At 39.9% G+C, this 25996-nt stretch overlaps 1 protein-coding gene across 2 annotated transcripts in view; it reads left to right on the top strand.

Annotated features, from left to right (window-relative positions):
* The first annotated feature begins 423 nt into the window (after positions 1–423).
* sema3bl (sema domain, immunoglobulin domain (Ig), short basic domain, secreted, (semaphorin) 3bl) overlaps positions 424–25996 on the top strand; it is a 59823-nt gene continuing 34250 nt past the window's right edge. For both annotated transcript variants that reach the window (XM_026153636.2, XM_026153635.2), the window contains exons 1-3: positions 424–776; positions 19525–19685; positions 25169–25231. In XM_026153636.2, the coding sequence (XP_026009421.2) occupies positions 668–776; positions 19525–19685; positions 25169–25231 (333 nt within the window). In that variant the 5' untranslated portion in view covers positions 424–667. The remainder of the gene's footprint in view (positions 777–19524; positions 19686–25168; positions 25232–25996) is intronic.

Below are 25996 nucleotides of genomic sequence, written 5' to 3'. Positions count from 1 at the left end.
TTTTATTTTTGTGAAAGGAATGTTCTGGGGTTTATCAGGAGTTTGCCTTGAGCACATCAGCATACAGTCCAGCTTGTGAGTCCTTAGTTTTTGCTACACGCTGCAGTAACCTTTCTGTGTTTGTTATGTGCTGCAATTGAGAAATATTTACAGAATGTGGGTGGAATTAAAGTGGGGGTTAAGATTTTATTGTTGTCTCCAGAAGTTTTACTCAGCTGTGTGTTCAAGCTGTTAGAGTGCCATCACTAGCAGATGATGATAAATTTGTACTATAAGTCATCTTCCAGGTGCGTCTGTTTGGAGAGTGCTCTGTTATGCGTAAAGAAGGGGAAGGTCACTTCTCGCTACTACAGCTCTCCCTCTCTCCCTTCTGTTGAGGCGTGGTATTTCTCTCTCCGTGGCTGTAACAGACTTCTGCGGGGCAGCTGTTGGAAGTGAACTGCTGAAGCTGAGTCAGTAAATCTTCTCACCAGCCCAGGCTCAGTCACTAAGCTGGTGTGTCAGAGAGCCATTTACGTGCTGGGGGGGAATTACACTTCCAAGTCAAATGCTGGCATCGTGAGAAGAAGGATCCGTCGGATTTTCCCCTTTTAAATTCTGTGGGAATATTGTGTTTGACAGCTCCTGTGTACAGCTTCAGCTTAAGGCTGGAGGACATCTCCTCGGGATGATGAAGATATTTTCACCTTGCTCTATCATGATTATTGTTGCGCTACTTGTCGCCACCGTCTCTGCCACCAAATTAAACGTGCCACGGCTGAGACTGTCCCACAAAGGTAATCTATCTATCTATCTATCTATGGGCAAAAGCTCTCCATCACTATTTTATGCGCTTGGTTTTTTCCTGTTGTTTGTTTTTTTCGGGAGAAAAGTCTTGGTTGTGAAATATTTATCTGATACTTGGAGACGCTCCAATAACCGCTTCTTGTATTTTGCGCATTTTCTCCTCAAACCACTTATCGTCTCCGTGGTGGTCTGAGCTGGAAGAGCTAAATTGCTTTTTTTTTTTTGGGCTACTGTTTCAGGGAGTTAATGCGCTTTAGGAGACGCACATGTATGCATTTGCTGGTTCGCAGGTTGAAACAGCTCGCAGTACAAGCCGGGTGCGCAGCAAGAGGAGAGAATTTGGCTGAGGCTCGTCTTTCTGCGGTCAGACACACCGCGGCGATCGTCTCACTATAAAAGTTTATTAGGGAGGGCAACTGCGACGGAATAGGTACCTAAAACGAGGATGTTTGATAATTAACATTTTTGCTGCTAAATTGTTATAAGCACTGGAGAATTTAGCAAGACTTGGTCTTTTTTGTTGTTTGTTTCGTTTTTACTGCAGTCGTCCTCACAGGTGGATTTTGTGCGTCATTGTGTGCAAGCTGTTTCGCTGCCGTAATCACAATTCTCCAACATATGACTGTACTAATTGCTTGCTTGATGATAGATATTTTTACTTGTTTACCAAATATTTTTCCTTAGCATTGCCATATCTTTTGGCTTGTTCCCACACATGATCTCTTCCTTTCCTGGCTCTAATCTAAGCCCGGTTGTTGTCTATGACTCACCCAAGTTTAATGATAATGAGGCAGTAAAGTGTATGAGTGGTTAGGTGATGCTTGACTGGGTTTTTGCCAAACTATTGTCATTGTTTCGTTTCACTCAGGCTTGAATGATTCTGTAATCATCATCAGCGATAGATATCACACAGGATTTCCTTCTGTTCATTTTTTCAGGGGAAAAGTCACCAACTGAGCTTGCTTGTCTTCCTGTTGCCTGGACTGAAAATAAATACAAGTGGAAGAAAGAGAGCGAGAGAGGCTCATAGAAAATAGGGAGAGAAAATGGAAGTGGTTTTTAATATTGAGGTTAAAGGGCAACAAGAGGAGCAGAAGTTAATAAATGGCATGAAAATCTGAATTTGTTTAGCATTTTAGGAGAAGAGGCAGGGAGGAGATACTTCTGTTACGGCGCAAATAAAGTCAGGCCCCAGGCAAACACTAGAAATGGAAAAAGCTCACGATTGTGACTCACTGTATTTGCTCATGCAAAGCCTAGTTTGCAAATCCCATATTTTCACTTTGGTGGTGCAATAAGCAGATCCATATTGAGCCATTTTTCTTCATAGCTTGCCATCGAAAGACACTCACTTCTCATTTTATGAGCATCACATGGAGTGTGGAGAGGTCTCTGCTTACGAGATTAACATTATGGAGCTTCTTGCTTCCTTTCATCATGACCTCAGATTTGACCCATCACTTTACCCTATTTTACATAATTTCCCCATTGATTCAAGTCTCTCCCCTCCTCATCTGTTTTTTACAAGCAAACCTCTCATAACCTCTACATGTGTCTCATCATTTCACTCTTTAGTCTAATCTCTCCCCTGCCTCACATCTATCCTTCCCCTCTATATTGCTCTCTTGTGCTCTATCAGCTGCATATGCCACTGCAACCCCCAAAAGCCCAGAGGGTGTTTGTATTCCCAGGAGGATGTAGAGGTAATTTAGCAACAGGAAAAGCTGTCATTATCTCATTTCAATCACTTAGTTAGTAGAAGTTCAAGCAGGAAGAAGGCCATTTTTACCTCATAGGAACCATTAAAGTACTTGGATCCCTCTTGTCTTCTTAGTTTTTTTTCAAATACCATAGTTTGAAAAATGTATTCAAAGGTTTGTTGAATTTAACAATTCAGTTAAATTAATGATAAAACATCTTTTCTACATAACACATGGCTATAGCGTCAATAGCATTTTAATGACTGTTGCAAAGTGCGCCCAGTTTCAAATGTTTTCATTAGCACATGCAAATCTTTCATTAATTTTCCTTTTTCATTTGAATGGCCTTGTGACTTGTTTCATTATAAAAACTATATTTTAAGAATTTATTGTAGTTTATATTTTCTGAAAACGTGATTGTGCAAAAGTAAAAATGTGTGTGTTCATGTATCTGTGAGCTGACGCTGCAGCGTTGAGGTCTGTAATGTGTGATGTGTTGGCTGGGCTCCCTGCCCTCCCAGCAAAGCATCTATACAAATCTCCCATCAAGCTTCTTTCTCTTTCTGTCTGTGTATGTCTTTCATTTGTTCTCCTCTCCCTTCAGCTGGCCCGATTCTTTTATTCGTTCGAATTCTCTGGGTCTTGTGTGCTCACACACTATCCCACACTGACTTTAGACACACACACACCGTGTCTAACACAATATTCACTTTGTCTGGCGTAAGGCAGGGGGTGCACTTGAAAACACAAACGTTCACATCAGCGTCCCATTCTGATCAGATTGCATTAGCTCTCTGTGTGAAGGGTCCTGTTTGTTTTTGCTTACAGCCTGTGAATTAATGAGTTTGTTTTCCTAGTTGGCTTTGCCTGGATGCTTACATGCAGACTGGTGTTAGTTGTTCTTAGGTGGAGGAGTGTAATCTGTCATCAAGTCAGATGGAGATGGTCCGAACAGATGGAATGTAAACCGTCTCCCATCCTTTCATCTTTTGGGTCTTTTCCCTCTGGTCTGCATCAGTTTCTCCCACCCTCCTCATTTATTGTAGTCTTCCCTAATGCCTTTGTCACATTCAGCTGAAGTGCTCCCAGTCCTCTGACTGGATTGAAAGTCCAGCAAAGAAAAAAAGCTAAACAAAGGAATGAGACTGGAGGGTTTAGTACACAAGCCAATGAGCTTTTTTTTAAATTTTTTTTTTTAACTACAATGTATATATGTTTGCACTAGGCAGTCAAGAATATTTTAGAGGTTTTTTTGTGCTTTAGTAATAGCTGACATGTGTTTAAATCTAAAATGCCTGTGTAAAATGCTAACGTACAGTCAAGAGAGCCTTTAGCCTGCAGGCTCAATAGCAAATATTTAAAGTTTACCGTACATGAACAATAGTCCAGATAGCTTAATAAAACTGGAAAAAATGCAGGAATGGCAAGAAACAGACTTTAAATAGGGTTCTGATCCAAGTGAAAGTAGTGATCCTTTATTGATTTCAGCTGTACAATACACCTTAGTTAGAAAAAGATGCATCTAAAGAAGCATTTCAAAAGCTCTCTAAGCTTTTGGGTCAAAATCAAAGTGCTGCGTTGTTTTTTTAAGCCTTGTATGTGAGTTTTTGTCCAAGAATGATCCACTGGATCTTATTATGCATGTGTTTATGTGTTGCAATTACTTTTTTATAGTGGCAGCATTATACCAGTGATATTTAAATGGATCATATGAGGGTCCACAACTTCTACTTTCCATTCCAATCATGGAACATTTAAGTATGGAGGGTATGATTATTGTCCTTGTGCTAACAAAATGCTAAGAAACATCTAAGTGAGTATCAGGTATTGTAAACATGCATAGACGAGGTCATTTAGAGGTTTAAATTTAAAGATGAACTTTGAACTGCTGCTGTTTCACAGTTCACAGCTGTCCTGTGGTGCACCAACTGGAGCGCATCACCCCTTGTTTACCCACATCTGCAAACCTTTCAACACAGAAGGAGGCAAATCCTACATTTACTGAGATCTGCTGCTGCATATGGGATGATGTTCATGCAAAGTTTTATTTGGATTGGCACACAGATTAATGAGGAGATAGGGTACAAACAGACACATAAATACGCTACCGTACAGTCATTATAGTAAGGAAAAAAGAAGAACATGTGAAAATGACTCAGTTCTGTTGAATGTATTGCAGCCTCATAGATTGCAGTCTCTAACTTGTGAATGATGCAGTGCAGGACTGTTCTTTTCACTCTGATGTGTGTCTGCTTCTCTCTATCAGCCCATCAAAGCAGCTGCACCATCACTTGCTAGGCCAACAAACCATGTGCGTAATTTCCTCAGACACACAGCCTTCATAACTGCAGGATGTGGCAGACAGCAGAGTTTTAATTTAACAACTTGATAGAAGAAGCTGTAAAAGTCACCTATGTATAGAATTCTGAAACCAGGATTCAGGCAAGAGTTCGGTACACAGCAGGAAAATTCAAGGACTTTTCTTTGAGTTTCTCTTTTTGCCTTGTTACTTTGAAACAGTGGTGTTTAGTGTCTTAATGAAAAGTTGAAATGGACAAGCTCATGTGCTACTAATCACGAGTGCTGAAAGTCAAAGTCAGCCTCTGTTTCTGTTGTTGCTGAGATAAATTCAACCTGGTTTCTTCAACATTGAGTGAGTTCACTGTACTCAATTGACTTCCAAAGTAACCAGAGCTCAATCCAGCTACATCTTTGGGATGTAGTGGCCAGTAAATCTGAAGCTACTGTGTGACGCTATCCTATAATTATTCAGTAAAGTCTCTCAGAAATGTTTCCAGCACTTTGTTAAATCTGTGCGAATGAAGAATTAACGCAGTTCTGAAGTCAACAGCAGGTACAACTGGGTATTGGCAAGGTGTACCTAATGAACTGCCCAGTTACTATAAGCAGTAAACTGTTCCTAACCCTGCAATTACCAAAAAAAGCACACAGCACATTAAACATCCTATCAAAACAGCATGTAACTGTTGTCCATGTTTGTTCAAATGGGTCAGAGTGGGCTGTTCATGTTATCCCACAGACAGCCTCCAGCAATCAAAAAGCAAATGTTGTTTTAAAACATTGTTTTGGTATATGTAACCGAAAGCTAAGCTTTCACATTTGTTAGTCGTGATATAAGCTTATCAACTAAAACAAGGTACTTACAGCTTAAATCATAAGAGTGATGTAGAAGTTGCCTCAAAGATTTACACGTCTGACACTGTGAAATTATTTGCAAATGTGATTGGTTGAAGGGTGTGGATTAACATTTAAGCACAAATGCATGTATGCAAAGCTGAGCTTTCAGAACATAGTGAACACATTGCCTGCACATGTCACTGTAGTTCAAAACTGTATGCATGTTTTGATAATATATAATTACTGTAAATCTAGTCATGGTGGAAATGTGTGTTTGTGTTTTAAACTCACAGGTGCTTTATATAAAATATAAAAGAGGCACAATAGTACTTTGTCCCATTCGGGAATATCAGCCATAATTGTTTTTGAGGCTACAGAGACATAATGAGACCTTTCCTGTCTGGTATGTAGACCTGCTGACAGAAGAAACACATTGCATGTTTCTAACACCACAGGCATGATATGAGGGGTGAAGAGTGTCTGAGAGATAAATACAAAGCACTAATGTGTGAGTGTGCGTGTTTTATGTGTGTATGAAGTGTGTAATGTGCACGCGTGCGTAGCCTAGTCCTTGCTAAATACATAGATGTACTGCTTTTAAAAGTAAACATCTGCATGTACTGAACTACTAGACTATGTGTGCGTGTGCAGAGTTAACTGTATGAGAGTGTCTCAATCAGAGAGCTAATGCATCTGATGTCCACATTTGTGTCTCTCAAAGTGTCACTTGTGTGGCCTCGTGTGACAAGCCTCAGACGGTGACCAGCCAAAATCACTGACAAGACACAGATGGAGAAATTAGTGACGAGGGAAATAAGAATTGACAGTAAATGTGTGAGACATGTGTTGATATCAACGCAGAGCCAGGTTTCAGAGCGCAGATGCGAGGATGGAAAAATAGTGTATGCGTGAGAGGAAAGGATCAAGAAAAAAATGGCACAGTATAAGACAAGAAAGATAAAGACACCAGGAGGAGGAGGCTATGTCTATGATGTGCATCTGTGTTGGTCCAACACATTCCTGACACTTAGTCAGAAACCCCTCCTCATCACATTTCCAATAAACTTAGAATCTTATAAATGCATCATCATTTCAGAAGTCCACCACAATTTTGCTGACAAAGAAGAATAAACAACCAACAAACATCCACATTAACAGGTATACAGAGTGACGAGGGACATAATCACGCAATTAAGCAATCTTGTTGCAGACTGATATGTTGGCAGGTTTACTGTAGGCACCAAAACGTCTTGGTAAAATTTTAGGGGAAAATGCTTTGGGTTAAAATATATCCCTTTATATCACTGACCAGACTTTAGTAGCACGTTTCTCCTATTTGCAATACGTGCTATACCTTTATCAACATAAGGAGCATTTTTATTTCAGTGATTTCGTGCCAGACAGTGTAAGTGTTAATTTTGTCAATTTGTCATTTCACTGAATTTGCTTACAATTAGGAAAATATGAAGAATAGCTGATATGAAGTAAGACATCCTTATTCTGTCAAATGTTCAACCATCACTTTTCTGCGAGTCTCTGAAAGATGACAGCAATAATAAAGTTATTTTAGGTTTACATAGCTGTAGCATATTTTAAGATATACTCATGGCAGTTCTGTGGATAAGCACCTACTCATTATCCTTAGGAGATAAATATAACCCCCCAGCATAGCACTTAAAGTTCAAGGCTGTACTGATAAACCAGTGTTGGATTTAAATGGCTTAATGCTGGTGCAAAACATGTTCAGATAAACACTGCATTGATGCCCTAAAAGGTCAGTGCGCTCAGGCCTTACAAGGCTCGACTGTCTAAAGCTGAACTCTGAATTAACACATGCGCCCCCAGTAATCAGTGAGGTGAATGATGAACTGAAGAGGGGGAATGCTCATGAAAGCAAAGAAACATCAATGAAATTTTAAGATCAGAGACGGAAAAGGAGAGAGGTAATCAATGAAAGATTTGTGAATGTTGAGAGAAAACCAATGAGGGATTTTTGATAGAGAGACTGTAAAAGAAAGCGAAAAAAGGATGGTGAATTGGGGTGAGTTGGGGGGGCATTTTACAAGATGGAAATGCCAGAGGAGGGTAGATAAAAAGAGGTCATGGTAGTAGAGAGAGATAAATGGATGATAAAAGACGGAGAGGGGCTAGGAGAATGAAACGGAAAGGAAACGACAGGAGGTTGAAAGGGTTGAGAGAGAAAAATGAGAGCGGTGTAAGCATGACAGATAGAAGGATAAAGAGAAGACAGGAGCTAACCTGACGACTGAAAGACACTGGTCCCTTTGAGAAGCAAAGGTTGAGGGTTCAAGTCCCAACAATGTGGCTTTGACTATCTGTCATGTAGATTACTAAGTATGCCACTTACACACAGGAATTACAGGGTGTGTGTGTGTGCGCTGGTGAGTCTTGTGCATATAGTGGGAGTATCCTGTATCCCTGTCTTTTGTGAAGCCTTTCTGGCTGCCCACAATTGTTTGACTAACACGTTAAGAAGAGTTGTGTGTGTGTAAATGGCTGTATGTGTGAGTGTGCATGTGTGCTAAGAGGCTAGCCAAAACCAATCTCAGTGTCCTCAGTGCCGGGTTTATGTTGTCTTGAGCGAGGGGGACTCAAGTCCTGACAAACTATTTATCTAGTCTTTCCACACTCTGCCACACCCAAAAGACACACAGCCGCCCCCTTCCATGGTTTTCACAATAGGTCTTCTCTACTCTGAATCTAGTTTGGGTCTTGTTTCCTGATAACAATCAGACTTAGAAGTAAGGAGGAAGTTTTCTGAAAGCTTTTTAGGAAGTCTCTTACATTTTCACGCTTGTTTGCCAAATTAGCACTTAGCATCATTGACAGCTTCTTGAAGACAGCATCAGTGGAGCTGCAGATCATGTTATCTACACTAAAGTGAAAAGAAAAATGGTAAAACTATGACCAAAAAAGTGTCATAAAACATCCAAGTCCAGGCTCTCAAGGTAGGCTTGGAAAAGTAGTCAAAGGAAAGTTAGAAGACATTGAAAATACACTACACCCTTCTTGGTAAATGGTCTGTATTTGTATAGTGCTTTTCTAGTCCCTAAGGACCCCAAAGCGCTTTACACATCCAGTCATCCACCCATTCACACGCTGGTGATGGCAAGCTACATTGTAGCCACAGCCACCCTGGGGCGCACTGACAGAGGCGAGGCTGGCGGAGGCGAGGCTGCCGGACACTGGCACCACCGGGCCCTCTGCCCACCACCAGTAGGGGGTGAAGTGTCTTGCCCAAGGACACAACGACCGAGACTGTCCGAGCCGGGGCTCGAACCGGCAACCTTCCGATTACAAGGCAAACTCCCAACTCTTGAGCCATGATCTCTCTGTGAGCCACGATCGCTTCAGTATGTTGAGACTCTACAACCTTTCTAATGACCAACAGGGGGCAGCATGTCTGGTTGCAAGAAATAGACTGCGTAGAAACCTATGAGAAAATTACCCTACATCTTATGTGATTTATGACCTCGTTAAACATTTTCTTAACTATTTTATCATCAAAGGTGTTAGTTTTTTGTCTTTTTTAAGGCAACATGATGAAATTATGATGCCATTTAGGACCTTGTGATTGTCAAGTTGCTATTATATGAGGATGAGATTGATGTGGAGACTGATATTGGCACACACAGAGATGTGATGTGATTTGAACATAAAACTATGCTGGTAAAAGTCATTCCAGTTGGTTTGTTACCGTCACTTTAATAAAATGGTGATTTCACCAAGCCGCATGCATGAGCAAGCGAGACTCTTTTGGAACCTGTAACCTGAACTGAAATCAGTGAACAAGATGCTGTAATCACAAGAAGTCCATGGTCAGCCTAGGTAAAAAATAATAATAATTGTGTTATGGCCAACAAAGAAATATAGGTTTAAAATGAAAGTCCACATATTTTACACGATCGTCTGTACTGTTAGTTCACCCAAAGTTTTTAAAAGCTTTACATAAATCACACAGAAAACTTTGTACTCACTTGGACTAATGTTGAACTTGGCCTCCTCCAGCATGTCATCATCTGCCAAGAGCATGCAGGGCTGTGGTGCTGAAATGACAGATGCCTTGCCAGTGTTTTTCATACAAAGTCCTGCTGTTCCAGCTTGAGGAACAAACATCATTCAGCCACTCATTTTCTTGATCTGAGACAGATAAATGAATTTATCATTGCTTATGTATTCTTTCTCTGGAGACATAAAGGGAGTAGTAAGCATTTCAGATAGAAATGTGGTACAGCTGAGTCTTCCAGCAGAAATGAAGCAAACAAAAAAGGACACAAAAACCCTTTAAGAGACAAAGAGGGTTCCTCTTGCCCACTCACGTCATTGTAGTGTGCTACCATTCAGTGTTTTGGCTCCAAGCCAAAGTGAAATGGCAGATAAACAGGTCAGAGCCCTCTCTAATGCTGGGCGAGGGGCATTACAAGCCACATGTAGGGAGATGCTTCACCCCTGCCACCGAAACAAACAAACTCAAGCTTGTAGCAGTCAATTAGTTCCACAAGAGCTGCTGACAAGAAGAACACAGCACAAAGGACTCCACTGTGGACTGATGGATCTATTAAACAGCGACTGCAAACATACAAACATGGCCGTTAACTTATACCAGAGGAAGGCTCTATGCGTGAATGCATCTTTGTGTTTGCTACTGTGACAGCCAAACGTGTATTGCAACCAGCTGTCCGATTTTAAGCGTTCTGTCTTTAATTGAATCCTGATTCGTTTTGCTACAACAGAACAAATCAATCAGTTTGTTGTTTTTGTTTTTTTTATTACATTTCAAAACTGAATTTGAAATATTTTGTATGTTTTAGAAATGATCTGCAGCGCAGCGACATCGTTCATCTTCATTAGCGCAGCAGCAGATTACAGCAGAGCTACTTCAGTAGTCCTAAAATCATTTAATCAGTGGATTTGATTTAGGAATGAGGAATTAAATGCATATTTGTCTTCATTTTGTTGCATTTAGATAAAGCGTGGGTGAGGCCAGCTGTAATCTGGTTGAATTGTTTTTGCAAAAACAAGTGACATCACAGAATTTCATACAGATTTGGAGGCATCGAGGGAGCAATGGCTGGGAGCAAAACTGTAAATTAAAAAGCTGAGTCTGAGGAGAAAATCTAGAAAGATGCAGCATTGTTTTTTTCTCTCTCACACAGTTAAGTGTGATGTAGGACTGATGAAGTGATATTAAATAAGAGCCTGACAGGAAAAGACAGAAGGATTTCTGAAACAATGGGAGAAAGAGCGAGATTAAGAGAGGTTAGAAGCAAGGATGATGAAAAGAATGGAGGAAAGCTGAGGCCAGGAGATATGGAGTTTATGAGGGATCAGTTTGGATGAAAGACATAAAGAGTAAAGTGTGTGGTAAAATTGATTAATGGAGTTAGAGTGGATTAAAAACGGGAGTAGGAAGAAAAGATGAAAGAGGACAAAATAGAAAGCTGGATAAAAAGAAAGCATCTGGCTGTCAGAGAGGATGAAAGATAAGGAGAGAAAGAGAGGAGGTAGAGATGATGAAATAAGGGAAGAGGGGGGTGACCTGATGGGAATTGAGGGTGATGAGGTAACACCCTACGCTGTGTTTTGATTGGACCAAGAGGGAAGATCGAATAACAGGAATACTGACAAGCATCCTGAGACGACTTAGGGAGAAGATGCTTTGACTACTTGTGCGTGCGTACGTGTGTGTGCGTACGTGTGTGTGCGTACGTGTGTGTGCGTGCGTGCGTGCATGTGTGTGTGTGCGTGCGTGCACGCGTGTGTCAGAATTTTGTGACAGAAGGAAGATTCAGGAAGTAAGAAAATAAAGAAACTGAAAATCCCACGTAAGATTGTGCTCCCTTTCTGAAATTCATCTCAGTTTTTATCACATGTCATAAAGGACTGGCTGCATTAAAATGTGAGCTGTGAGGGTAGAATGACATCTGCAGTGAGGAGCAGTAACAGGTTGGCAGGAAATCCCAGGATTTATTTTGTCATGAGTTATCTGCAGGATAAATCCTGGGGAAATGTAATGTGGGAATTAATAGCTGCAAATTAATACTTTCAAAATAATTGCGTAAAATTTTTTTAAATAGATCGCACATGGGTGATATGTGCAAGCTGCATGAAAAAATTACATATTTAGTTAGATTTCTTCTCCAGTTTCAGCAAAATGAGTAGAACCCCCCCCCCCCCCCCCCCCAAATAATTATCTTACAGGACACAATTTACATACATGAGTATAGAAAAGTGTTTTTTGTGTGAGAATGTGACAGAGGCTACAATCACAGCTGTTATTAAAAAAAATCTTAATATCAGATTGCAGTATTTGTGAACTGAAATTCAGTGCTATGCTCAGTTTTGTTCTTGAGGATACATTTTTTTTATAACTCATTTATAGAAAACAGATAATCTGTAGAATGGGAAGAGGTTGATTACCTCACTAAAAAAAGAATAACTTTCAGCAAAGGTCTGAAAGTTATTCTTTACTCTGAGTAAAACTCACATTTAGTTTGGTTGTTAGCACAAACAGACTAACATGGATCCTTTCAAACAATGTGAAGATGAAGATTTGAAGCTTGTGTTTACCATTTTAATCTGTTTATTGTGTCAGTTTGCTAATAGGCTTTAGATAAATGGGTTATATTTTAGGAAGTGTTATAGACTGTATATAATAGATGGACATCACTGACCTACAAAAAGTGCGGCAAACGAAGAGACATATTCCTTCTAATGACCAGCAGAGAGTGACTCTTGGTTTTAGTCTTCTTTTTTCTGAATGCTTTGAGTAATTTTGCAGTTCAACTCGGTTCAGTTTTATTTATATAGTACCGAATCACAACAAAAGTTGCCTTAAGTTGCTTCATAAGTTTTTTGAGACAAATTTTTGAAAGAAATGCTCAGATTATCAATAAATGCGAGGCAATCTGAGCTGAAAGTGATAGAAAAGTGAAAGAAAAAGTGAGAGAAAAAGGAAAGGTGAAACTCTGTGGAACAGTATACCTAATTCAAGCATGCCATAATGTAAACAAATCAACCCAGAGAAAAGTAAAGTCTGTGATGAAGCGTCAAATGCAATAGGTAAGTAGTTAACAGTAAATGTAGCAGAATTACATTGTGCATTTTTTTTCTTTGCATATGCTGTCAAGAAGGAAATAAAAAAAGCGAGGACATAGGTCAGGAAGAGGTCCATAATTCTGAGGAATTTTCCAGCTCTTGTAAAAATGAGGAGGAAAAATGTAAAGGATGAGAGGGAATCTGATATCCTTGAGAGGAGGATGAAGCCCAGGAGGAGTGGGTGAGGTGAGAGAAGGAGAAGCATTGTGAGATGACTTTTTGTGCACGCAGCGGATTCCAGAGATATTTGGCACTCTGCAATAATATACAGCCAAGATCTAATGATACCCTGGGAAGTCTGTCAGCAGTGTAATGAGCCTCTGTTTGTGGATGTGGGTGTGTGCGTTTTTTGGTATCAGAGCTCGTGAAAATAAAACATCAAAGAGCAATATTTAGAGAAAGCGTCTGACAGTAAGTTTTGTCATCTCAGATGTGCACAGATGTGGTTTGAACAAGGATAGTTTGACCTTATTGGTTCATTATGGCATGCATGTGTGCCCTACTAGCGCGTATTTTGTAGCTCAGGGGGTCTAATAGGCATCAGATGTGTTCTTTTCTCCTGCCGAGCCAACAATAACACTGATACTATCAGACATGTATGCATGTGCATACATATATATATATATATATTAGGGGTGCAACGATACACAAAATTCACGGTTCGGTTCGATACTTTGGTGTCACGGTTCGATATTTTTTCGATACAAAAAAAATGTTCATGCATTTTTTATTTGTCATTTATTAAAATTATAAATATATATTTTAACTCAAAAGTACAGTTTTTAAATTTAACCCTAACCCTTGTGCGTGTTTTTTATTTTGACAGCGAATGCGCACCTGCGGACCACTTATGTGCAGCCCTGGTTATTTAGCTCATCATATTGCAGCCACAGAAATTCTTTTGTCCATGAAACCTTAAAGCTGCACTTTCTTTTTGCCTTATAGTCTGATTTGTCATAACTTCTCCGTTTTGTGGTAAGCTTTTCTTTGGCTGTCACTTCTTCACCCCGACCTGTCTTATTTGGCTCAGCAGAACTGAAATGCTTTTACACACGCACTCACATAAGCTCAGCGATTCTCTGCGCGATCAACCTCTCACATGTTTAAGCTTGCTGCGGGAGATTTCACTTGTCATGTTTGCATAGTAAGCTAACGATTAATAAGACGAGGTCAGAGGAATTGGTGCACGAATTATCATCACTCACAGATCAGTACTGTCGCTCTCTATACACAGTTTGCACGATTGCAAAGTGAAAGCAAAAAAACAAGCGCAAATTCAAACGCGACTTCAATATGTCACATATTGACAGTGGCTCACCGATGCCAATGACATAATTACCCAGCTACATTTCTGAAAGAATGCAAAAGCATTGACATATATTTTTCCTTCCTACAAAAGCCCGACGGGCAGGGCAGAGATAGATTTTGGTACCCCGACTGAAAAAATCGCTAGCCCCGGGACGTCGGGCTAGCGAGCCCTGTATCTGATTGAGGAATCACTCATCTTTGGAAAAGAGAGTTTATTACAGAGAAATGTCTCTTTCCAAAATAAAAGCTATACTATCCGCTTCTTCTGGGCTATATTCTCAGCAGCATATTAAACAGCTGTCTAAATGACTCGGCTAAAGTTAGTAGCATGCTTGCTTGGTTTTTTTCTGCTTCCACTTGTCTTTGCACTAGGATGATGTCGGCGTAAATGTGCAGTCATATTCGTTGTGTTCCCACTAGTGCTTTCAGGTTAATCTCGTTGAAATGACCTTAACGCCACAACACGGCAAATCTCCGTTAACGAGCTACCGCCGATCGCCCCGTGCATGGGGCTAGATGGCCAACACGTTAACGAGCTAACTGCGCTAACACACTAGTTCCCACCCATGTAATTGAGCATTGCATGGCACATCCAACATACTGTTTTACTTTAGTCCATGACTCGCTTATCTTCAGGGTCATACGTCACATGAAAACCAAAATAATTCCAAACGCCAGATCTGAATGAGGGTGGGGGAGGTCCATGTTGTAAGGAGAGCTTAACTTCTGTCTCGCTAGCTTGCCCTGCGCTCCTCCTTCTGACGATGCTGTCTGTGTTGAGCGCTCAGTGAATCTGCGTTCGACTACTCCGCCTAGGCTGCACTGTCGACCCTAGGCGGAGCAGTCGAACGCAGATTCACTGAGCGCTCAACACAGACAGCATCGTCAGAAGGAAAGTTGATAAAATAAATTACAAATGTTGTATTGTTCGATACATATGCGTACCGAACCGAAAGCACTGTATCGAACGGTTCAATATCGATACGAATATCGTTGCACCCCTAATATATATATATATATATATATATATATATATATATATATATATATATATATATATATATATATATATATATATATATATATATATATATATATATATATATATATATATCGTAACATAGCTTGTACCTATACTTTGCTTGTGCCCAATTTGTATATTATATTTTCTTCACTTTTCTTCACTTTGTTATCTAACCCACTTTTTCTTTTGTTTCCGATAGTCCATTAATAAAATTCTCAGTTCAAACCAGCTTCTTACATTTATTCTTCATCACTAAATGGAGCCATGAAAATGACAGCAGCAGACTGGCGGACAGTGCAGACAGAAGTGTGTGTTGCTGGCAATAAAACACTGACTCTTAGGTTTACCATTGAGATTTTGTGTTAATAATCCCTCCTAAATATTGCGACTTTGCATAGACACTCTTTAAATATGGTGTGTGTGATAATAAGTTGTACAGGTACTCATTGAAAAAAGGCATATTTGCTGCACATGAAAGCTTCTTTTCATTGTTATTCACTTGTTTGGCAATATTTTAAAATTTTAAGCAAACTTTGTGGCACCAGACATCAGTGACCCACACAGCAACATACAGTGCTGCACAGAAGTCTTAAGACACCGCTCAAGATCACAGCTCACTCATTTTCAGTCTCATCATTAACTTGCCTATTTTCAGAGAAACATTTCTGGTTTGTAAAGCCATTTAGCACTTACTTTTGAATCATTAAAGCATACAACCCATGGGATGTACCCTCCGTGTTGTGTGTTGTGTCTGCACATAAGAGACAAGTTAGCAAAGAACAAATTTTAAATTGTATCTTTAGACCCTTTGCTTTTACTAGCCTGCCACATCACTATCACAAATTCTGTTCCCTTTTCATCATTAAAATTAATGAAACATGACAAAGATAACAGAGTTGGACAGGCGTAAAACAGTATTTTTGCACCAACAAGCTGATTCCCAAAGATTTCATGGCTCTTTTGGCATATCTCAGTGTGGTTTCCTTAAACAAAGGGGACAAAAGAAGAAGTTCCAGACCTAAAAGTTCAAATATAGCAGAAGAGCAGTATGTGAAAGTGACATCTTAAGACTTTTGCACAATACTGCATGTACTCCTAATCCACAATTACCGAATTTTAGTGTCTTTTTTTAACCTTAAAAGAAAAATTGCTTAATAGTGTGTCATTAATCTCCCCAACTTTTTTAACTTCTTGGTTTCATTCATTTCATTTGATTGTCCAGGTCCAGTTACTTTTTGTGTTTCAGCCTTTCAACCTCAGTCTGACCGCAAAATCCGACCACTGCTCTGAGGGAGTCTGCAAGTTGGCAGCATTATTAGTGGTCTAGTCATAGTCCATCCATCCATTCTCCAGCGTGTATTGGACATGAAGTAGGATCCAATCTGGACACACAATTTTCACTTCTACATGTAATTTAGAGCCCCCAGATAGCCAAACATGCATGCCTTTGGACATCAGAGAGACACCCACGCAGGTAATGCAAACTCCACACGGAGAGGCCATACTGCTTAACATGATGGAAAAAACAGTTGCAGATAAGTTTTCTCAGCAGAACATGTGATACCTCCTAGTTAAGAACCAAATTAAAATCTATTCAGGCAGTGGTGGTGCCCTCAATTTTACCTCACTTCTCCTCCTTTTCATGCTCTTTCCTTCACTGCACAGGCTCCTGGATCAAAGAGTAGTATGCAAAACAGGAGCAGTGAATGAGATTGCAAAGTCCACACGTCTGACGTGTAGATTTGACAAACACCAGGGCATGCCTTAGACCGATTGTGCAGAAGAGTGAAATGTAAACAAATCAATAATAAATTATTGCAAACACATCTTTGCAGCGGGTGAGACTGCGTGAGGGTTGACACAGTGAAACCAGATGCTCATTCGCGTGTCGCTTTGCTTTGGCACATCTGCTGTTTGTCAGTGCAGCACTGGCTGACTGCTTTTAGGGAAATAATGCACATTGAAGACAGATGTTTCACTATGGATGCTGTCATGAATTTGTGGATGTATATATAGACTGCGCAAAAAGATGGATAAAAAGAAGAGAGACAAGGAATAAAGATCAAGTAGCAAAAGGGACAGGAAGACAGAAAGAAACAAGAGATGAAACTTAAGACTCTATTATTCAAAAATGACTTCAAGTAAGGACATTAAAGATGGATAGACAGAAGAGACTGAGTGTGGTGGAGACGCAGAAGAGGTGAGGTGAAGCTGGATAGAGAGCAGGGAAGAGAGAGGGGGAGAGGTTGGTGAGAGGTGAGACACTGGCGTGATTTCCACACTGAGGTGATGAGCTGCTAGAGTGATAACAAGCTACAGATGGAAGCTGTCAGCTCACCTTTCCTCTCTGTTTGGGTGTGCTTGCTGGTGTCTCTGTGTATGTGCGCTCTGGTATTTATGTCGCTGCATTTTTGCTTTGGTTTGAGGAAGATTTGTGTATACAATCGAGTAATTTATGAGAAACAACGGGAGGGAGAAAGGCTGCTTTCAGTCTGAGTGGGTTTGTGTGCATGTAGGTGGAAACAGAATGAATCCGATTGTGCTGTGGAAAACAAATGGCTCAGAACTGCACGCACTTCATATTGAGAAAGAAGAAAAAAGAAGAGTTTGGATTTAATGATGCAAAACATGTCGGACTTTTGAGAAAACACAAGACTGATAAATGCTATTCTCTGTCTATAAGAGATATTAATGTTGTCAGCAGCCAGGCTATAAATTAATTCTGCCCCTGATTAGAAAATACAGAATTTTATAACATAAAGCCTTACATAAATTCTTTAATTATAAAGTCCAGTTCAAGTGCAGCAGCCACGTGGCTCTGGGGTTATGCTTGTTAAGAAGCCTAACAGCTTCATTTCTGAGTTGAAGCTGTCCCTGGAAATGCTTGGTTTGTGAAAATTAGCAAAGCAACAGTGCGGAGGATCTCTGTGTGGCAGATGTAAAAGTTGCAGAGGGTGGAAGAGACTGCTGAGCTTCAGCTACTGTCGGTTATCTTTCCTTCTGTCTCTCCAGCATATTTTTTTCAGCCCTGCCAGTTTCAAGAAATCAATCAGTCGTACTGCTCTCTTTGTCTGTCTGCCTTCTAATTATTTTCAGACTCTTACCAGTTGCTGAACTCTTCAATGTCTGCATTCCTTCTCTTACCAATTATTTCTTTCTTTCTCTAACTTTGTCTAACTTCCTCTCTCCCTAACTTATATTGCTATTGCTTGGCAATTTTCTCATTAATCAGCCAAACTTTTGGCTGTTCAGCAAAGACACAGGATGAAATGAATGTCAATATCAGTGGAAACCTCTTTGGAAGGCCTTTATGAGAGTGTGAGCTAAAACAAATAAATGGTGGATAAGTGATGAAATAATACCTGAGAAAGTAAAGCATACTTGCAGCACTGCTGAAAAGTGTTCATGCTTATGTATGTGGAAAAATGCTGATTTCTTATAAAAACAGCTCCATTGTGTGTACATGGCCCCAGTGATGGACAAGGTATCACTGGTACATAGGACCCTCCTGCCTCACTCAGTCAGTACTCACGCTGAGTGGCGAGTGACTTGGGCTCCCCCTCTCACTCTCTGTGTTTGTGCATGCTAGTCAGTGTGTATTGTGCTGAGTGAAAATGAGGAGAGAAATAACCGATGTGACAGATGAGTGATGAGAGACAAACGAAAAGTCGATTCAGCCCGAGCTGACTCCTCCGCTGAGAGTCTGACATACCAGCGACGTGTTCACACACACACACACACACACACACACACACACACACACACACACACACACACACACACACACACACACATTTCTCTCCTCATTTTCATACCTAGACAGAAAGAAAGTAAGGTGGCGGGCGATAAAGATGAACAGAAACAAAGAAAAAGTGGGAAAAAATAAGACGTGTTTGGGTGAGAGAGTAGAAGATGTCAAAGTTGTCAGAGACTTCCAGGCAGTTGGGTTTTGTGTTTGGTTTTTGTGGCGTATACGTGCATCAATATGCAGTGTATGTGTGTGTGAAGAGAAGACACCCTGTGTCTAGCTGAACTCGAGTTCACCTCAGTCTGCACCTAGCCTGCAGAGTTATTGCAAGAACCTCTTTGAAGCTGCTGCCAAATCGCTCCATATTCGTTACCATGGTACTTTTACTTTTAGTATCATGAATTTCTGCAGTACTGCATCATGTTAATATTTAACATTTCCTCTTATTGTTTTAGTGCTGTGTTTTAACTACAAGAACTACTTCAGTGAAGTAATTTGATTTCAGTGAAATGAATTGACACTAAAGTTTTGAATCCCATACAAAATACAGCAAATATAATGCAAAAAGTGCATTTTTTCAGAATGCACAATAGCAGGGTCGTGACAATAGCGCACCCAAAAATATTACAGCCTTTGTTCTATTTTTTAGTCTGCACTCCTCCATGTTTTCTGCTGTCACTAATGCCTTGCTCTCTTTGCAGACCTGCTGTCCACCAACAGGTCATCCATCTTCAGCGGTCACCATGGCCACCTCTCTGTTACCGCTGTCTTCCTGGATGAATACCGTGACCGTTTATTCCTGGGCGGGAAAGACGTCCTGTACTCTCTCACGCTGGGACCTGTTAGCAGTGAATCGAAAGAGGTAAAAATGATGTGTTTTATATATTTTTTCTGAGTATGCAGAGCTCTGCTTCGATGATTGATGCACAGTAAAAGTTTTTTTTACTGCACAGTCTACATTTGTCATTTTATTTTGATTTAGGTTGTGGACACTGTGCTTCAAGTGGTTTCACCCTGTAGAAAGATGATTTATGACTTGAAGAGACAGATGGAGGATTTAACATTTTATCAGAATTCCTTCCTTGTAGAACATCTGTTTAAGTGTTCTGTTACAAATCAGCTACAAATATGGCAACAGACATTTCATTTAATATTACTGGTATTGCATCAAACTGAAAAGTCTTCCTCCCATCACCCTCAACTCAGTGAGCCTGATTCCACTGGAGTTTTCTTCCTGTTAAAAGGGAGTTCTTTCTTCCCACTGTTGCTAAAGTGCTTATAGGGAGTCATATGATTATTGGGGTTTTCGCTGTTTTCTTTACTTTTACATTACCTTTTGCACTTCTTGTGTTATAAACAGGTATCCTCTAAACTACACTTCATTTCTACCCTTCCCAGTAAAGGAACACCTGTAAAAATGCAGCTACCCATAAATCAAACATCGTATTTCTGTCTGCTTTGCTTTTAATTTCAGCACCGGTTTGTCATTAAGGTTTGTTAAACACTGTAACAGCAAAGAGAATTGAAAGGTAAATTATAAACCAGGAACCTCACTGCAGATTTATCACAGACTGAGAGTCTGACCAAAACAAAAAGAAGAGATGTTCTATTGCCTTTATCATAATTAAAATTGAAAATTTATCTTTTTTTATATTAAAAGAAAGTATCTAATTCACAGTCTAGATTAAGTTGAGAACAATCACTGATTAGTTTAAGTCAAAAAGACTGAATATGTTAAAAATTATTGAAAAAAAATGCATTTCATACTAGAGTGTAATCTAGGTTTTATTAGTATTTATGCTCTGGAACAGTAAATCCATATGGGGTTTTGCTGTGATTTGTGAATTTACAGAGTTATTATACCTTTCAGCTGCATCCTATAAGGTTTCAGACAGTTTTTATTAGAAGAATTTGTCATCAGGGAAATGTGTGAGTTTAGGTTCAAACAGGATATAATTTCATCTAACTGTGTTACTTTGGAGCAAGAATGTACTGCAAATTTGCATCAATATTTAAATTTCCACTAGGATGTCCAGTTTACTCTGTGTTCCATTAAACTGGTTTCTAGTACATAGTGAACAAAAACAACCCTTTCAAACCAAAGTCCCCGGTGTGCTACAGCACTTAGCTAAGAACAGCGGTGCGTGTACATGGGTCAGAGAGACTGATGACATGAAGTGAATGGGTGAATGGGGAATTTAAGTACGCAGGAAGCCAGATGTCGCTCACCATATCTACCTCTTAATTTTCCATCCCTCTCTCGCATTCTCTCACAGCTCTCTGTCTTGGCTCGTGATCACACACGGTGTTTGCCGACAAAGTGCGCTGTGAGCGGTGTGAGGTTTAACAACCATGTTTCTAAAGGAGCCGGCCATTGTGAGTTCAGTAAAAGAAATTTTTACAAGATTAAGGACATCTGCCAAATCATCCATAAACCAGCACTCGAAGAAAGAAATTTTGTTTAACTTCAACTTTAGTTTGTCCTCACATGAGGGAGCATCGCTAAGAGAAAGTATGCCTAACTCCAGAAGCACAGCATGTCCCACAGCTTATCCCTTTTTACAACATGATTTTACATCATGCTGTAAAATCACATCCTTCTTAGTTTAGCTAGTCAGTTTAATATGCACCCCTTTCTCATTTAACCTGCCAAATGTTTCCCTCAGCATGCATGAGTGTGCAAAGATCTTCCCAAATATGGTGAAAAAATCCAAAAGTTACAATTAAAAGTTTGGTCTGAATAGTGATCTTACAAATTTTACTTAAATGTGAGAAGAACTCAGTCAACTGCTCCAACAACGAGATTCAAAGAGAGCTATTAGCTGAAACTTGCCGTCTTTCAGCACAGTGTACAGTATTTTCTTAAATCTAAAGTATCCTGGACAAGTGGAGGACCAAAAAAGATCTACAGCAGATGAACGGTATGAAAGTCACGCCCTTAACAAAAAGGGAAAAAAATACCTCCAAGGACCTGAAACAGAATATGGGAGCTATGTCTGGCCCATCTGGTGGTCCATCTACTGTTTACTTAAGCTTCATCAGACATGGTCTCAGTGGAAGGGTGGCTGTCAAGAAGTCATTCTTAAGGAAGGGAAACTGGGAGAAAAGGCTGAGGTATGCCAAACTACACAACAGGCAGATTGAAAATCAGTGCCAACAGGTCTTATAGAGCGATGAATCCAAATTTGAACGTTTTCGTTCAAGTCATCCTCAGTCGGAGGTCAGGAAAGAGGTACAACAGTAAGTGTCTATAACCATCTGTAAAACACTGTGAAGGCTCTGGCATGGTTTGGGGCTCCATTTCAGTGATTTTGGAGATCTTATCAAAATTGATGGAAATATTAAAACAGAAAAGTGGCATCAGAGTTTGATCCACCATGCAAAACCATTGGGAAACACATTGCCAATGCAGTAAAAGCATACCTGGATAGAAAAACACACAGTGAAACACTACCAGTTAAGGGCCTCCCCAGAGCCCGGACCTCAACAGTGTTGAAGCAGTGTGGGATCATCTTGACAAAGAACAGAACAAAAAGCAGAAACATCCAAAGAAGAGCTTTGAAACTATTCATGAAGACTACCTAAAGAAATTACAAGGAAGACTTTTTCATAGTACTGCATATTGTAGCTTTTCAACTTAATCTTTGCCCATAAAAGTCTACAGTATATATCTGTTATATAATCCCAGTTTGGTGCCCTCTATAAATCTGACCAGCAGTGCAGTAATGCAGGGTGATTTAATTCTAAACTCAAGGCTTTAGTCGAATAAAAATCAGATGGCATTAACTCGGTCCATGTTGCATGTGTCAGCCCAGAACTGGCTCCACTACGGTTTGAATCACATCAGGAAAGTGGAAAAATTTCCGTAATGATAATTACCAAGGGAAAACTAAAACAAATAATGATTTAGTACATCTAAATGTTTCACGTGATCGAATAAATATTCCACTTGCTCCATGCGAAAAGATAAACACGTTTGATTGGTATTTGATATCCCGTCTTTGAAAAATGTATATGAAATCTTCACTCTTGCTTTTCTGGCTTGAAAATGTGGCTGGCTGTCAAAAACATTGTTTTTCAGCAAGTTTAGACAACTGGTTTACTTTGCAGAGTTTTTGGTTACACACTACAGTGTATATTGTGTGTTTCCTTGGAGATTGTGGAGATGGCCTCTAACCCAAAGAGTGATCTCTTTGGCCCGAAAAGAGCACAGCGTAAAACGTGATGTGTTGATAAAAGTGGTGGTTGTGTTGACATTTAAATCAGTATTTAAATCTTCTTAGAGAGACGATTTAAATACTGAGCAGGTTTTAAAGGACTCGTAATGTTTTCTTTTAGTATTTAAATCAAGTTTCCATTTACATCTTGCCTTGGCTCTGTGTTGCTATGCAGAGATGTCAGATTATTTTGTGCATAAATGCAAAAAAAAGCTACATACAGCACATAAAACGTGTTGTGTTTGATGAATAAAACAATAAAATGCATACATCTGGCATTTATGGTCTCAAAATTAAGGAGCACTTTAAGACCCTCTTGACTGTGTATATATTAAAAAATGTTGAAACAGACCATAATCAAGCCAAACTTTAGCCTGATCCACAGAATACATTGTTTCCAGTTGATTTCTACCATTGCAAGCCAGCTTGTGGAGTTGTAAATGACAAATGAATCAGCAATAGTGTCCATTTCATACTAAGATTTGTCTCCAATACATTTTTGATTAGGAAGCTGGAAAAGAATTGGATGAAGCGTGTCACCACTCACACGGCTGTGGTGAGAATTCATGTTTCTGCTCAACTAAACAGTTTCCATCTACGTTCAGCTGCAGTGTACACACTGGCTGGATTTGTTTAAACTAAATGAAGCACACTATTTCGGAACAGCTCCAGGAGGTAGTTGGGATGGACGGCTAGTTTACAAAGCGCTAAACCTTCATCTAGGAGACCAAAAGGCTTTCTTTATGGATCCCAGTGCTAAACAATGTGCATCAATTTAGTTTTTCATTATGATAAACATCCATCAACATAATGCTCTTTGATAACAGTGACTTTCGCAGTGGCACTCAGTGCATGTGCACATGCTGTTCATCCACGCGCTGAGCGCAATCAGACATGGTGAAGCAAGTCGGGACCATTTGTTTTCCCCTCCGGTTGCTAACATCCCGCTAAGGCAGTTTCCTGTTAGATCAGACAAAGACTTATTGTCTCAGAGAAACTCGTGGTAGTACACAAACACTATGACTTTACACACCCCACTTAAGCTCAGCTCAAACCGACTTGGGCTTTTCTCTTCAGTGGCAGTGTGAAAACTAGCCCCATTGTTTAAAGTCCAAATTTTACCTCATGCTTCTCTGAGATTCACCTCATTGGATTATCCAATTTGCAGACTGAGAGGAAGACTCTGGGAGTTTCCTAATCTATGCTGTGAGAACTTGTGTTTTATTATAGCTCCAGATGGTGTTGAAATGATACTCTTAAGGTGGCTGAACACTTTTCTCCCTGCTTATCTATAGCCAGAAATCTAATTTCCTGTCTTGGCACAGAAAAAGAAAGTCTTGAAATCTTTCAGACATCTGTGTAGTATGTTAGTGTAGCCTATGTACAAGATTTGCTCTTCGGACCAAGCAAATGGAAAATTTCAACCAAAAGACTTACATTGTGGTCTAAAGATTGTTCAGCGCTGTGGAAGTAGAGGAGAGGGACAATGACACACAGAGCATTACATCATTCATCAGAAGCATTTCTTTCCACAAGCCTTTGGCCTTGCATCGTCACTAAGAAGACATTGTTGTTGATCATTATAAATGCGTTTGTTTTACTGTGAGGACCTCAAAAGGACCTTCTTTCACTGTCATATCAAAAACTTGGGGAAAATTCAAACCAAATCATCTGCGTGGCTTGAAAGAAAAACTTTATATAGCTCAGTTTTTGATGTTTTTAATTTATTTCTTGTGATAGTTATGATTCAGTGTGTGGCTCTGGCTTCTGGTGTTGGAGTGGAAAGTACATTTTTGCCTTGTCACACACAGGGTTTCAGCTTTACAAGCCAAAAGTTAACGCCTAACATCTTTGGCTGCCCACTGGAAAGCCTTGTTTCATTATTTGTGGATGAGCTGTTCTCCTCAATTTGCTTCTAACTGCTACAAAAGTTGAATTTTTGAGGAAGATAATTTGCATTTAACGACTCAATGACTGATATTTCTGTTCTATCCCACCAAAGTCGCTCCAAGAAAAAATGACATTTGGCAGTATGGCTGAGTAAGGCGGTTCTTTGCATTACAGTATTTGATAGTTATGAGGTCATTAATCATCAAACTAATTTTTCTGTGTCCCCGTTTTCTCATAGATCTTCTGGCCTCCATTACCTGGCAACAGAGAAGACTGCATTCAGACAGGGAAGGACCCACAGGTAGCTTTTTAACATTGTTAATATCTGCTTGTTTTAACATGGCTATTTTAATTTTCATTGCAATATGGTGATTTAATGGCAAACTTATTTTTTGTCAAAATGAGCGCTTCAAAAGGCACGACTACATCCAGTGTTTTTTCTGTCTCCTTTGTTTCCACTTTTGTTCTTCAAATGGACACTTGGGGGCGTCTCTGTTGCCTGGCTGGCTTTAAATGGGTGTTGTCAGTTTGGCTACGTCCATCAGCGTGGTTCAAACATACCCAAAGAGCTAGAGTTTAGAGCATTCATGGTCTTGACACTTTCATGCCCAGTCCTGCCTCACCTTCCCTTTAATTCCTCTCACGTTTCCATTCTTCAGGGATTACCTGACCTGTGCACGTCTTCCAAGCTGCTGGTTATTCCCTATAAAGTTTTGATGTCCACCTTTAGAGTCTTATCCTTGTTTCCAGAAACTTGGACTCTGACTGTGCATTGCTGCCAAAAATCTCATCAGAACCTCTCCATAAATGTGCCTGAGTTGGCTCATGGTGCTCAGAAGCTCTTTATTCAATAAACTGCCTCCACTATGACAGAGGGATGGCTCTCTCCAGCTTCCCAAGTTTGACTTTAGGCTCCAAATGATTCTGAAGGCTCACGATCCAAATCCTGCATTCAGAGTTCAGTTGGGTTTACATTTTGTTTAGTTTAAAACAAGATTTTATTAGGTTTGAAAACTAGGATGCAAAATATTTACAATGCTTTTCATTAACAGCAGTCCTCAAATGG

This window comes from Astatotilapia calliptera, chromosome 20 (genome assembly GCF_964374335.1).
Source record: "Astatotilapia calliptera chromosome 20, fAstCal68.1, whole genome shotgun sequence".
Taxonomy (NCBI): domain Eukaryota; kingdom Metazoa; phylum Chordata; class Actinopteri; order Cichliformes; family Cichlidae; genus Astatotilapia; species Astatotilapia calliptera.
Note: the sequence above shows the minus strand (reverse complement) of the source record. Positions and strands in the feature narration are given on the sequence as shown.